The 15,972-nt window shown below is 39.2% G+C and overlaps 1 protein-coding gene across 9 annotated transcripts in view; it reads right to left on the reverse strand.

The window, feature by feature from the left end:
• Positions 1–15,972, reverse strand: part of TNIK (TRAF2 and NCK interacting kinase) — a 401,978-nt gene that overhangs the window by 65,508 nt on the left and 320,498 nt on the right. For 8 of the 9 annotated variants that reach the window (XM_031957654.1, XM_031957660.1, XM_031957659.1 and 5 more), the window contains 3 exons: positions 9,755–9,919; positions 6,582–6,821; positions 3,073–3,179 (listed from right to left, as the gene is read on the reverse strand). In XM_031957654.1, the coding sequence (XP_031813514.1) occupies positions 3,073–3,179; positions 6,582–6,821; positions 9,755–9,919 (512 nt within the window). The remainder of the gene's footprint in view (positions 1–3,072; positions 3,180–6,581; positions 6,822–9,754; positions 9,920–15,972) is intronic. The other variant, XM_031957661.1, reaches the window with a different exon arrangement.

Raw genomic sequence — 15,972 nt, forward strand, 5'->3', positions numbered from 1 at the left:
ATTTAATATTTGGATGATTTAGACTGAATAACTTAAAATGCTTTTAAGTCTCAATGTCCTCATCCCTATTGATCTTGATGACTATAGTCCCTTTCAACTCTAAATCTAGGAGCTAAAGGGTTCTTGTATGCATTTGACCCTGACATTTTTCCTCTCGGTTTTGTAAATTCAGTTCGATCACAATTACCTAATGCCTATTTGACTCCATTCCAATTTGATTTAGTAATGGCTGCATAAACTTAATGCACTCTTCAAATGTTGGCCACCAGGAGCTAGTTGGCAGCAAGGATCTTAATGTAGGGGTGACCCATTGGATTCCCACTCACTCTAAAAGTTCTCTTCCACAGCTTAAGAAGTCTCATCCATGGTTTGTGAAAATTCCTAAGATTCTGAGATCAATTAGTCTAACTGCTTCATTTTGCTGAGGAGAAAATACAAGACCAGAGAGAAAGGCACATGGGCACAAAAGGAAGAAGTGAGCAGACTCGGATTGGAACCCAAGGCCACTTGGTCCCAATTCAGTATTCTTCTTGCAGCATACTGTATCAACTATTCCCCTAGCATCCTGAGGGAGACTGGTGATCATGGAGCAGGATGCAACCAATTCTTCCCCTCGTCTCACCTGCAGAAGCCAGGTTCTATAGGATTCTCCCAAACCCTGGAACCTCCCAACATGCACTGAAGGATTGGACTGAAATGAAAGGATCCTGCTAGAAGCAAACTAGGAAAAAAAACCCAATTTTTATATAGCTCTCTAAAGTTAACCAATTGTAATTGCAAAACTGCATGCTTTAAACTCAGAAAGGGAAAGACAAAGAACATGTGAGGTAGATAATACAAGTATTTTTATCCTCATTTTACAGACAAGGAAACTGAGGCATAAAGGGATTCAGTGAGTTGCTCAGGGTTACATTTAAGCATTAAACATTTTCTAACTCTCAGACCAGAGTGCTTTGCATTAGATTACAAAAATGATCTAAGCCCTTCCTTAGTCCTGAGAATGTCACTGAAGAGGAATTGAAGGTTGCTATTAGACTGTAAGTGTCTGGAGGATAAAGACTGTTGTCATTTTCCCTTTTTTTTTAAACACTTGATTTGATTGCTTAAAAATCGATAGTCTTTTATGCTATTAAGGGAAAAAAAAACCTTGGGATTACAACATTCTTGGACCATGTTTCCAATATTCTAAATTAAGTGGCTAAGCAAGGGTGCCCTGAGGACAAGGTTCAAAAAAAGCAAGACATAAGAATAATTAAGGACTTATCAGCGTCTAAGCAGAGAGAGCTATAAAGTTGTTTGCTATATCAACATTACTTTGGCTTCATGGTCAAGTTCAGCTCTAGTCCTCCCTTGCACTGTTCCAAGTGGTGCTACTCAGCAACGCCAGGACTGCAATGAATTTGACAAGAAGCTAGGAGAAAATGGCTCATTGAAAGTCAACTGCAGTTGCTAATACTGCTCAGAATGGGCTAGTGTTCTGTGTTCCCAAGATTAACGCCTCCCTGCACAGTTCCATCTTATTTATGGACTGACCGCCTCCTAAGGCTGTTCATGCAGAGAGGAAACCTAAGCCTTTATGATCAGAAGCATTCCATATTTTAAGGAGATATACAAATAATGGTAACATTTATCCCCAGGATTTTCTTTTAAGAGTCAGTTTCTTTCCACTACCACAGAGCCAACTGGGGAGAAAGAAGCTGTCTGTTTATGCTCCTATGTTCCTAGATTGGGGGTGCTTAACTTGGTATCTGTGAATTTTTATTTTACTATTCTGATAACCCTATTTCTCTATAATGGATCTCCTTTGTAATCCTCTGCATTTCATTTCAAGCATTTAACTGTCAAAGGAGGCTGTGACCAAAAAAAAAAAAAAAAAGGTTTTGAATCTCCATTCTAGACTATGAATCATTCAAGACTCAGCTCCTCTAGAAGTGGCTTTTCCATATCCTCCCTAACTGCCAGTGTCTTCTCCATGAGATGAACTTTCATTACTCCATATTTATTTTGTATGAACATAATTATTTGCATCCTGTCTCCCCCATTAGAATGTGAGTTTCGGGCAAAAACAATCCCTCTGCTCAAGAAACTCCCTGTGATTAGAGCCGATTAATATTAAATTATTTCTTTCATCTTTAATTGGTGTAACATTGAAATAAAATGGGAAGCATATAGGAACTGGATTTGGAAGTTTTGCGTCTTATCTCTGACTCTGGTATGGATTTTGTGACTATGGACAAGTCATTCTACCTATCCAGACCTCAGTTTATCCATCTGTTAAAAAACAAGGGGGTTGGATTGGATACTCTCTTTTATTTCGAGGATTCCTTTGGCAATGTGATGTGACAAAGCCGAGGTACCCTTCCTCAGAATAATATGTTTAAATGCATGAAAAGCATGAGATGAGAGAGGCAACTAGTTACGTTGAAATACAGTCATCAATATATGTATATGTGTATACATCCATCTATATATGTTTACATATTTAATATATATTAATTCATTATTATATAATATGTAACATATATTTTTATATTTATATCTACATACATATATTTATTTACATATTTTTATAAATATTATATGTAATGTTTATATTGATATATAGGCTATGTATATTTAAGGTATATGTACATTTCAGTTTTTAAATCTCAGAATAAGAACCCATTGGCTAGCTGATCTTTAAAGTGTTTTCCATTTCTCAATCTTAAGCACTTCCATGATTCCCCAGTATGTGAAGCATTCTATTGACCATATAACTACTTCTCCCTCAATGCTTGATCATTGAAATCATGTGTGAGACTCTCATAGCATAGCTCTAATCATTTCACTTTGGGTTCAATTTCTTTTACTCTAGTATGGATTGGTTCTGTCAAAAAGCATTCAGTGGGTACCTCCTGTATATGGAGGTCTATAGAGTCTGTGAAAGAAAAGAAGGTGTTACTTGCTTACAAAGAGCTTGCATTATAGATGGGGCCCCAGAATGTAGAGGAAAATCATAGAGAGAGTGGGGAAAGAAACAAGGACAAGGTTGAAGGTGACATTTTCTATAGTCTTCTTATCTGATTGCCTTACCTTGCTCGGATGGGCTGTGATCCAAGTCTGGGTCCCAGTGCATTTCCATTGCCAGGGGAGTTCTTTCTGGCTAATGCTGGTGATATGGAAGTTGTTCGTTGAGGCACCTGGAAGAAAATCAGAATGTCTCCAGATATTGAGGAGGGATAAGTATGATCAAATTTCCCCAGTCCACATTCTACTCCTTTCTAAGATATATCTTTATATTTATCTACCTACCTACCTATTTATCAATCTATCCATCCATCCATCATCTATTTATCTGTCATTTTCCTTCCTTTCTATTTTTCCTTTCTCTTTTTCTTTCTTTCTATCTCTGTATCCAAACCCATCCATACATCTATCTATCTATCTATCTAACTACATTTCTATCTATCTTAATACCCAAACCCATCTATCTCTAAATTCAAATCCATTTATATCTATCTCTATGGATATATAAATAACTACACATATAGAGATACTATCTACATAGATGCAGCTATGTAGAGCTATATAAATATAGTTATATCAATATCTACAGAAATAAGTATATAGCCATATCTACATAGAGACATGTAGACATTTATCTATAGATATGTATAGAGATGTAGATAAATGATCAATATCTATAGATATAAATATATAAATTTCTCCTTAAAGTTATAAGGAATATCTAATCCAGGGCAGAATTAACCTTCTTCCCATTGTCCAACATCCAATTTGCTGAGTGAAATCTAAAAATAATCTACCTTTTGCAGGAATCGATCTAAATTTGGGAGACAGAGAGACAGAGACAGACAGAGACAGAAACAGACAGAAAAACGAAAATGGTCTGAATCATTGTGCACTAGACTGAGAATGTGTAAATTCGATTTAATCCTGGTACTGGCAAGAATGGGCAAACATGCTGACAAAATCAGTTTCGCTGATCCTGCTGTGAATTGCTGTGAGAGTTTGGTTAGGGATATGGGGGTGTAGGCACAAAGGGACAAGGAGGAGCAGTGCCTCAGCAGAGTGCCAAGGGAGCAACAAAAGTAAGTTACGCAGATTAAAGGGAATCCCATTTCTATCTCTCCCCGCTGCTTATGAGCAAATGTGAGACTGACGAGAACGAGCGAGGAAACTTGGATTATCAGGGCAGAATCTCGGTTGCTTTCCACTTGTCTAGGAGCCCTGTCGCCAGCGGAGTCACAGAGCCAACTGCAAGCCCAGCTTCCTGATAACGATTGTGCATCTTGGGCGTTTTCCACATGTGATTGAGTTTGTAAGCACTATTTTTTTTTTTTTTTAAGTCTCCTTTGATTTTAAGAGACCAATTGGTATTGGATTATGAAGTATCATAAAAATGAGGATGTATGTGGATGAATAAAGGGGAAAATCTTTAATTAAAAAACTGTAGAGTATCAACGTGATGGTGTTGGTGGAAAAATCATCATTCTTTCACCTGGGAAAAGTAACTTGGGGAGGGTAGAAGTAGATAAACTTCAATCAGAATACAGAATGGATAATTTCTAAAAATGAAAAAAAAAAAAAAAAACAGAACTATTTGCATTAGGGGAGTTTGCTATTTGAGGGAAAGCTGGAATATGCTTTGGTAAAGAGAATTTGTTGAATGAATCATTTGTGTTTGTTTTTTAAGTTCAAATCTGCCTATAGCTACTTTCCTTCAAGGGAGACACACCAGTCTTAAAAGTAGATTTCAGAGATGTGAACCATTGTCATTGATGTCCCTCTCCTTCCCCCATCTCATTCTTTCCTTTCCTTTCTTCTTCCCTCCTTCCATCTCTTTCTTGCTCTTTCCTTCTCCCAGAGATGACTGTAGCTTTCTTGGTTCCCAGTAAGACATTTTTCTGCCACTGTAGATTGGCCTCTTTTTAACTAACGTCTTAATTGTCTCTTTGGTTTTAAAGCCCTTTATAAGTTTAGCCCCCACTATTATTCCCATCTTGTACCGCATGCTACTCTCATAGTCTATGAATTAATAGCAGCGGTCTCCTCATTCTTCCTTGAACAAGACTCTGCATCTCCTGATCTGTGAATTTGTACCAGCTGCCCCCCATACCTGGACCTCTCTCTCTCTTTTCTTCCTCCATTTCTTGGCTTTCTTTAAGTCTCAGTTAAAATCCAAAGGAAACACTCCTGTGCATCTCTCCTCTTGGCAACTTAGAAATCTGGATTTCTTTAGTGGAGAACTGATATGAGGCATTGAGAGAATTGAGAAAGTGAGGCAATCACTGATCTAAGATTAAGTTTACAATGGAGTAAAGGCAGCCTTGGTCTTTGTGAGAAATTCATGGTTTTAGTGCCACATTACAAACACAAATTGTCAACATTTCTGAACTTAGAGAGACCTCACCTCACATTAGCCGGGCAAGTCCCTTAACCTCTCTGTACCTCTGGTTACTCAGAAAAATTGATGGCCTCAAAGATCACTTCTGACCTATAATCTTTGATTTTCAGATTAAAAACTTGAACTATTTCTTGTTTCTCTTAGCATATTTTGGAGGAGGGAGGGGGTATATGTATGTGAGAGAGAGACAGAGACAGAGAGGTGGGGGTGAGGTATCTGGATCTGTGATTTCACTGGTGTAATGGAACCCCTATTGTGGAAACTCCCTGCACTACATATTCTGACAGTGGTAACTGGTGTGTAACTTGTCTTAGACAAAAGTTGCCAGAGTAAGTAATTTATTTACCTGTGGTCACACAGTTCATGTGTTTCAGAGGCAGGATTCTTGACTTTGAGGCTGATGGCCTAGCTACTATAAAACGGTGTTTCATGTTCAGAGGTATTAGATATGGTCATTTACAAAGTATTTTGTAGCCCTTCACAGTTTTGGTTTTTTTAGATTCCTCCTCCTTTCCCCACCTGGGATGTTTCTTGACCAATGATAAAGATGCTCCACGTCAGGAACTGTTTTTGATCTCCATCGCATCTTTTCCAGCATTGGCCAAACTCACCCTCTGACTGGCTTCTAAGGCTTCCAAAAGACAGACCAAGTTTGCTTACATGCTGTCTCTAAGAAGGGCGGTCAGAACAGGATGAATGTATTCTCAGAAACATGAGTGTTTGCCTCTCCATTAACAAAACATGTGGATGACTGAATGAACATGACACTGTCCCTTTGGGTGCTCTTCTGTTGGATAAAACACAGGCTTAGTTGACAATCAAAAGGTCCATTATTTAATATCTCATGGGAAAGCGTCTGCCATGGTTTGGAGAACCAACCGCCTTCTGGGTTGGGCTCCTAATCCTGAATAAATGTGTGTTGATGAGTCACTCAAACTTTTTGTATCTCAGTTCCTTCCTTTGTGGGGGAAAAAAAAGGAAACGGCCTACTTTATAGGCTTGTTTAGAGGAATAATGAGGAGTATGAATGATGAAGGACATTTTATAATGGTTAAATTCCTTATCAATATTACTCTGAGGCTGGCTCTTTAAAATTTTGGATGTTAGAAGAAGTAATCTAAAAAAACCCCATAAAATAAGCCAAAAAACCCAAACCCAAACACCTCAATGGTGTTACCTTTGGTGGAATGTCTTCCTCCTGCCGTAACCAAGAGCTTCGGTCAAACTTTTCAATGCGAGGGGGGAGAGGAGGGTTTTCGGAGGTGGGATCCGAGTTCTGCCGTGGCATCTCAGCACGGTGAGACGTCACCGTCAGAGCCTCCTGGAACCCCGCTATCCCCTTTGTGGGCTGCTCATGCACTGACTGAGAGGCAGAGAGGGAGGGTCCTTGGGATTTCACCGCTACCAGATGTGGAATCTAAGCATTAAGCCAAAATGAGAGCATCAGTATTAGGAGGGGAAAAAGGAATCAGCTAGCTGTTGAAACTAAACTAAAGTGTGAAAAAATCCCATTGTATGGACTGAATTATATGTATCCCTTGGATTTATTTATGGCTTTTCATTTTGAAAAAAGTTCTCAAGTGAAGATTTAGAAGTATGTGTGGGTATTCAGGGGAGCAAATGTGTTTGAGCACATACATATTGTGATTGTGTGTGTGTGTTCAGTCATGTAGCTGTCTTCATCCTTGAATCATTGATAGGAAACGTGGCACAGAGAGATTAAATAGCTTGTCCATTACTGCTGAGAAGTCATTAAAGGAAAAAAAAAATTAGTGTTTCATTACACAGTTAACACCCATCATAATATTACATAGCTCCTAACATCTGGCTTGCGTTCTTCTGTAGTGGCGTTTTCAATTCTGGTTGGATGCTGTGCTTTTTAGAAGTCTGAAAACTTAGGACACAGGGCCATTTCAGGATAGCTCCTAAAGGAACACTCCAATAAAGAAGTAACTTCTGGCATCAGTAGGCTGGATCTGGCCTTCAGCCTGGAACTCTGTGACCAAAGTTAAGTCCATTTGCTGAACACTTTGAGATGGCATTCAACTCAATTCAGAAAGTAAATCTCAAAAAAATGCCAGTGGACAGAGTGAAGTCTCAATCAGATTGTTAATCCTTCAGTGAATCACTCCAAAAGACTCTCAAGTAACAGAATAAACTGATCCTCCTACCAAGCACACCCCATAATACCAACCCATCTTTAAACAAAAGCAAAAAGCCTCTGCCTAGTCCAGTTTCTTAAAAAAAGACCGTCTCTAACATCTTTTAAAAAATACTGATCCTTGTTAAGATGTCATATTTGGGAAGATGATTTTAAAAATTCTTTTTTATTGTGGTCTTAACTATAATCAAGCTTCTCAAGATACAAAGAAAAAAGGCTGATTATTTATAAAGCTGTGAACTTCTTTTACTCACATTATTTTTAAATATACATTAAATTTAACAAGATAGCAGGTGCCCTGTTTGTCCCTGTTCCTTATTACATTTCTTTATTTTCTTCTCCATGAGTTTAAATGTTTTACTAATATGTTCCCCACTCATTTCTATTACTGGGAGAACAATTGTCAAGGAGTTTGCTGAAGGCAATGATATTATGGAAGTAAAACTAGAGGTAAAAGAGAAGCTCAGGCCCGAGACCCCAATACGACATAATCTTATTAAGAGTAGGAGATGGGACACAATTGAAAGGACTCATGGGAAAGGGATCTTATGCATCAGTCTTGAAAAACCTTGGTCTCTATTAATTACAAGAGAATGCATTCCCAAAGAAATAGATTTCTCTTCCATCTTTCCAAGCCAAATATGAGAACTTACTCTAGAGATGACCTGAAGGGAGAAAGGTTATTTGCTTTTGCTAGATTTGTGATTTCATTCACTCTAGTGAGAAGTTTCTATTCCCCATGAGGACTAGTCCCTGGCCTCCTGAAAGGTAGTGACTTGCCCGGGGTCCCAGGATCTAGGAAGATTTTAATCTAGTCTTCTTGACTCTGAGTTCAACTCTGTTCACCACACCATCCTACCTCTTAAAGGAGGAGTTAATGAAATTCAACCCCCAGAGTCTGATATTAATGAATAGTACCCAACTTCCCTGACAAAACACTTGCCAAGTCAGTCAGCTGCTCATTGGCTGTCCAATCTTGTGCAGAGCATTTGGTGGAAATTTTTATCTATTTGAGACTATCTGGAAGAAATCTAACACATTTGAATGAGAATATCATTTCTTTTCTTTTTTGAGAGTTTCATTTTAAGAAGTTTATAGTTAAAAATCCTAAAACTCTCTCTGGAAAACTTCTTTTCTCACTTCTTATACCGCAACTAAGAAAGACTGAAGAACACAGAAGACCTGACCATCCTGACTTTAACTTCCCTTGCCAATGCTCCAAGTAGAATAAAAATGAGGAGAGCAGGAAGGGATCTGAGAAAATACTGAGAGCAGAGTCATTCTTTGATAGAAAAGAAATGAGATAAAGGCAGATTCCAGTGGCTTACCCAATGCCATTCAGCTAGTGAGGAGCAGAGCTAACTCCACATTTAAAGACAATCCATAAGTCATATGTCTCTAATTTCTGAGGAGGAAGGCCCAAAATAATGGCCCAAGACTAATGAAATGGATCTGGGGACCTCTCTTTTCCTTATTTAACCTGGACACATCCAGGTAGTGGGTCCACTCCCTGATTCCTCCTCTCTCTTCATGTGCCATAGCATCACCTAACCCTAGTACTGGCAGCCAGAACCAGCCCTGTCTTCCGTACAGTTTACCCAAGACATTTTTATGGTGTGAATTACGTGGCCAACCATGATCTAAATGGTGGTAATCAGTGGAATGATATCACTCTTAGCTATCTCAAAGATGTCCTGTAATGGGAAGCAGATAATAATGAAGCAGATAGGGGGTCAGCAAAGGAGTAAGGAGGGGTTAGGTTCAAGCTTGATCCCTACAACTGCTGACCACATAACTCCTGGCAAGTTGTTTAACCTCTCCATGCCTCTTAGGAAAATCTAAGGGTACAGACTGCAGATCTGTGTTGATGGAGGGAGTTTCCACAATGGAAGTTCACTGTGCCAGTGACATTACAGGTTAAGACCACAGATGGATATACAATACAAACACACACAAACATACACACAAATAATCAGATTCCAATGATCTTTTTGGCCTGAGAGCTCTCAGGGGTTAAGGGGGAATGCTGGATTTGTAATGAGAAGACTAGGGTTCAAATTACAGCTTTTCTAAGAGCAACTTCTCAGCCTCATTTTCTCCATCTGTAGAATGGGAGTGAGGTAGTTTGGGCTTAGGTGATCTCCAAGTCAGATTCAGCGCTACATGCAGGATCCCATGAGCTTTCATACCTGTGCATCCACTGGTCTGAGCATGGGCGGTGTCCGAGCAGGCTGCACCCCACTAATACTGAAAGACTCAGATCGAGGAGGCAAGTTGGGGTCAGATATCCGGTTAGCAACCTTGTGTGGCATGGCAGGGGAGCTCTGCCGGTTGAGTCTAGAGCGTTCTTCCACCTGTGAACAGTGAAGAGACACATGATGAATACCAGTCAGTCTTTGTCTCATTTCACTTGTACTGTGATCCTTGCACAGCCATTTGGGGTCTTTGGGATCACGCCCATTTAGAAGGCATCAGATCTCCGTACCCAAAAAGACCACAAACAGTCTTCTGAATCGGGACAAATAACAGGATAGTTGCCATCCTCTTGTTGGGTCTCCCTGATATAGTAGAAAAGGGGCTAAATTTGAAGATGGGGGGGGGTCTGAGTGCAAATCTCAGCCCTGCGACTTATAAATCACTTCAGATCTTGGGGACTCAGTTTCCTAATCAGCAAAATTAGATGCTGAACTCAAAGATTCCAAAAGTCTCTTCCAGCTCCCCTATCAATCCAGGGTAGGATTTTATGTAAAGATAATTGATTATGGAGTTCTGGCTAGTCACATAAATCTGTGAAGTGACTATATTCAGCACCAGAATGTACTGAATGTACATGGTGTGGCAATACCATGTCTACCTCCTGGAACCCCTGGCTTCTGACACTCATGTGTCACCCCCCTATTGGAAGTCTTTCTGCCATTAGTCTATGTAATTACCTGAATAATCACGTACGCTCTCTGTATTACCACCAGACTATTCTTTCCCAACCAGAAGGGATTGGAAACATGACAGAGGGCCAGGCACGTGGGGAAGCTCCATGAGAGCAGCCGTGCTTTGTATGACCAGTGCCTGGCACAGTGGCCTGCAAATGAATGCTTACTGATTGGCACAAAAGCGCCAGTGACTGACCTTTAATTAGTGACACTTGTCCCGAGTTCCTGCCCTTCATATACTAGTCCTATGAAGATCAGTTCTTAAGGAAAATGTGAACCCACAGACAAAATTAGAAGGCTCTTGAATGATCTTCAAGAAAGGAAACTTGGGGGACCTGGAATTTAGACTCCAGCTCTGATCATTCAGCATATTTTCATCGTCTGCTTATCTGTCTTTGGGTATATCCAGCAGTAGCTGTCCATTTTCTAAATTTTTCAGTATTAGTCTTCACCCACATTGCTAAGTCAGTATTTTTTGTGGGTGCATTAAAAAATAAAGTCTGCTTACTACTTAACATATGTTGAGATAACATCAATTTTTCTATTCTATTTTTTAAGCTAACAAATGCTCAGTATTTTATATGGACATTTTTTCACCTCCAATAGACCCATAGGCCTCTTGGGTACACAGATTGATCCTTTTTATCTTTGTTTCTACAGGGCCTGACACATATTGGACCCTTAATAAATGTCCAATTCTTGGATTTCAAGTTTCTCCTCCTGGCAGATGTGAAATAAAAATTCAGATAGTTTATTTTTTCCATATTAGTCACCAGGGAGACAAGCTGTTTCTCTACAGAAATCATCTAGTTATTGCTATTTGATGTGTATGTGTGAATTGTCATTATTATTTTAGAGTATGTTAATAAGCCAGAACAATAATTCTCAAACTTTTTTTTTTTTGGCTCATGTTGGTGTTCAGTCACTTCAGTCACGTCCCACTCTTTGTGACCCTATCTGGAGTTTTCTTGGCAAAGATACTAGAGTAGTTTGTCATTTCCTTCTCCAACTCATTTTACAGATGAGGAAACTGAGGAAAACAGGGCTAAATGACCAGCTCAGACTAGTAAGTGTCTGAGGCCACATTTGAAGGCATGAAGATTATTTTCTGGTTCCAAGTCCATTATTCTATGGCCATCTTTTTTTGATCATGACATTACTCTTGATTGTCAGGAAGTGCAGTCAGGAAGACTCACATAAGTACATGGGAATTGCAAGAGCACACACCGCATATCTAAGTGAATACTATAGCCATCACTTGGAGAATGGCTGAATAAGTTATGGTATATGAATTTTATGGAATATTATTGTTCTGTAAGAAACAATCGGGAGGATGATTTCAGAGAGACCTGAAGAGACTTATGTGAACTGATGCCGAGTGAAATGAGCCGAACTAGGATATAGTGTTGTGGACATTTTTTTGAAAAGCCCAGTGCTAGATACCCTATGGAACAGGAAACTGGTCCTTGAACTTTAACCCGGGGAGGAGGGAAGTAATTTAAACCTCCCTCTTTCCAGACTCCCATGGCTATGGCTGTGCAAGGCAAATACAGTACACATATTCTAGATTTACATTCCCTCAATAATCCATTTCTCCCAGAAGCGCACCACATATTCAAATAGGCTACAATCTTAAACCAGAATGTTGCCTTCACCCTTTTCTTGCACCAGGTTACAAAGCAAAAAACCAGTGGCTATTACATGGATAACCAGGACAAGGCTAGTTTCAGGATAAGAGATAAAGATGAGAGCGTCTTGCAAAGGCAGCAGCAAATCAAGCAAGACCCAACCATGCACAACATTACTTTTGCAAATACCACATGTATACCTCTATTTTTTATAAGATCAATGTGTCCAATTAAGCTGTAACTTACAATTCTGATACCTGGGATAACTAGAATTTTGGGGGAAGGAGATCCTGAGAAACAATTCATTGTGAAGGGAACGATCTTGGGATACTACCTCCTGGACAGGAGAAGGCAGATTTTCTACATCCAAAGCCATTACTGGGGAGGCCATTGCCAAGGGTGATTGGAGAAGAAATTATGTGGGGAGGATGTTCAAGGATGGAGGTAGAGGATTTCAGGAGAAATGAGGCTTGTATCCAGATCCATCATAGTTACAGTTTTAGCATTCACTTGAACCTTGAGACTCCAGCTATTTTCTTAAATCCAGATAAATCTTTAGCTTAGTCACATAATTGTCTTGTACTTGAAAATACACATATGGCGGTTTAGAAAGCACGCTAAGAGAAAGAAAAGCCGTGGAAGAAAAGCTTGCCCCAGAGGAGTTCGTTTTATGAAAAGCAGAAAGAGCTACCCAAAAAAATACCACTTGCAAACTTCCTCAACGTTACCCCAGCAAGGGAAGTGTCCTTACCTCTGATAGAATCACAACATATGAAAGGAACATGGCAAAGAGGGAAGATATGGCACTGATGTTGACTTGGGTGGAAAGTTAATTACAACTGTTAAAAAACAGAGTTTTTGTTTGAATTTTAAAATTTAAATTTAACAATTCAGATATATGAATGAAATCCTTTTTTGTCTTCTACCAAGTAACTTAACAGCCTAACCACCCTGGTATGTTTCTAGTTTTACCATCTAGAAATTCACATAAAGGATCCATTATCTCTTCTGCAAGGGCATTCATGATGACCAGTCTTCAGACAAAGGATTCTGAAGATTTCTCGGGGGGACGTTTTATGGGGAGGTGGTATGGTATGGTTTAATGTTTGGAGGACCTGGATTCAAAACTCATTTTGGCCACTTACTGCCTTTGTGTGACTATGAACAAGTTTCCTCATCTACAAAATAAAAAGGTGTTGAGTAATATGGTCTCTAAATTTTCTTCTAGCTCTAAACCTATGGGCCTGCCAGACACTTCTTCCAGTCAATGACCTGAAGCAAGAACAAGCATTAAATTTAACTGCTGGAGAGAGATGGTACAATGTAGTTGGGGAATGTGCACTCTGGAAGAAGTGTCATTGAAAACCCGATCCTGATGAATGAAGGGAAAATAATGGCATCTCAAGTGTGACTTGACTAATAAAATTTTTTCAGGTCTAGAGTACAGAAATCAACAGCCCCTTTGGCGGTGCCTTTTCTAAAAACAAAATCTTTTGAGTAGACCAACAGGACAATCAGGTTCTCTGGCTAAACAGTTGATATCATCACTGGTTATAGGTCTATACTCTGATATCACCAAAGATCATTCTATTCATCTCAGGAGAAAAGAAAGATGAGCAAAGAAAGAAAGATAGAATGCAGAAAGTTTTCTTCATTATGAGGAGGTGTATGAATAGAAATTGGACTATCATCCAGGCTTATTTCTATCTGCCTTTAAGGAGTTCCAAATAAGTCTGTCTGTGATCCAAGTCTTAGCACCAACTTCTTGCTGCCAAAGGATAGGGGAAAACAGAAAAAAAAAAAAAAATAAAAAGAAGCACTTTCAGCTAGTGTTTGAACCAAGCTGCCCAAGAGCTAATCTACAAGATACTTCTATTATGAGAGATAGCATCACTGAAAGGGAGAGATGAATGGAAAAGTGAAAAAGATTAGGAGGAATTGATTCATTTCTATTTGAAAGCCAATTTTCCTTGGTACGACATGATTCTAACATGAAATCTAAACAAAATCCTTCTGAGGAACTTTCAATCAACTCTGAAGGGACAAGGTCTTTACCATGACAAGCCACAGGCATAGAACATGGGGGGCAGTAACTGCAGCGCGGATGGCAAAAACTGTGCTTGAATCCAACTTAAGCTCCACTCGAGTTGTTGCGTAATTCTTTTTCTTCTAACATGAGAACACACTTCTAATAGACTTCTTCCAAAACAGCTGTTCAAGTCTGAGGCTCAAAGGCAATATTGGAGGAAGAAATAAGAGGCTGAGAATAGCTCTGAGTCTTCTCAAGAGGCTCTGACCCGGGCTCGCTTGCCACATAATAGCATGAGTCACATCCTGCCTTTTGGCAAAACCAAGTCAGCAGATGATTGCAGAGGAAGACTGTGCACTCTTTTCCCCTCTAGAGGGCTTCAAAAAACAATAGACTCTATCAGTTTGGGACAATTCACACATAAGCTCACTAGAGAGGTGGGGTTTGAATGGAGAGATTTCCAGAGGTCTCGTCCCAACTAGGGTCCTGTAAGTACGGCCCCTAAAGAAAACCAGGAATGAAACATACACTTAGAGCTAGGAGACTATTTACAGGAAAGCCCAGAATTCATGCAAAGGTTGTAGGAGAATGGGCAGTTTGGACCAAACACTGGTAAACTGAGAACTAAGTAGCCCTGAGGGATTTAATATAAGTCTGCTGAAGGTCTGGGTTTGAATAGTAGCTGACATTCTATCGCCACAGACAAGTTGCTCAACCTCTATGGGCATCAGTTTCCACAAGTAGAAAAAGAGGAGATTGGACTCTCAAAGGATCTTGATCTGGGGTCCATGAACTTTGTTTTAAAAATACTTTGCTAGTCCTGCTAGGCACATGACAATGTTCTCTTTTGTTTTATTTTATTTTGTTTTGTATTCCTTTTTCCTTATTTTTTTCTTACTCTGTTCAAATAAAATACATTTAAATTTTTAAAAAAAATGTTTGATAACTATATTTCAAAAGAATTGGTTTCATTTGAAATCCAAAGCATTTTATTTTATATATTTAAAAAAATCATTCTGAGAAAAATTTTCACCAGACTGACTGGCAGAGAGGCCTAGGACACAAAAAACTAAAATTAAGCCCATAAAAAATGACCATCAAAGATCCCTTCTATTTGAATATTAGAAGATAATCAATGACTTTGTAGGTCACCTAGCCCAATGTCTCCATATTGCAGATGAGTAATACTGAGGTTCAGAGTGGCTTGCCCAAGGTCAACTAGAAGTTAGAGGGCAGTGCTGTGGTCTGATCTTTGATCTTGGGTTCCAAAGACAGTATTTCTCCCCCCACCCCATACTTTGTTCATCTTTGTAAATAGATATGAAACCTGTACTATACTGATGGCACTTTAGATGCCATATAAAATCCTATCAGATACTGAAGAATCTAAGAAGAGAAAGACATGAGACTGAACTAAAAGGTAGCTGAGAAGTGAGAGAAAAAAATAAGCATTAATTAAGTACCTATTAAGCACATTGTGCTAAGTGTTTTCATATATCTCATTTGATGTTCACAATAACCTTGGGATATAGATGTCATTATTAAGCACATATATTGGTGGAGGAAAGTGAAGCAGACAGATTAAATGGGCTTTACATTCTGGCAATCCAGCCATTGCACTACTTAGCTGCCTCTACAAATAGACTGAAGAGCTACAGAAATAAAAGGTTGAACTGGATGACCATCTTGGGTCCTTCCACCTCCAAAGACAGGAGCCTATGATGAGACAAAGGATAAGGAGACGGGTGGGAAGGAACAGACAGCAAAAAACTGAAAACTCGGAAAGCTACTCTAAGGGCTTAACACTCAACTCCAAAGGG

This window comes from Sarcophilus harrisii, chromosome 3, assembly GCF_902635505.1.
Source record: "Sarcophilus harrisii chromosome 3, mSarHar1.11, whole genome shotgun sequence".
NCBI lineage: Eukaryota > Metazoa > Chordata > Mammalia > Dasyuromorphia > Dasyuridae > Sarcophilus > Sarcophilus harrisii.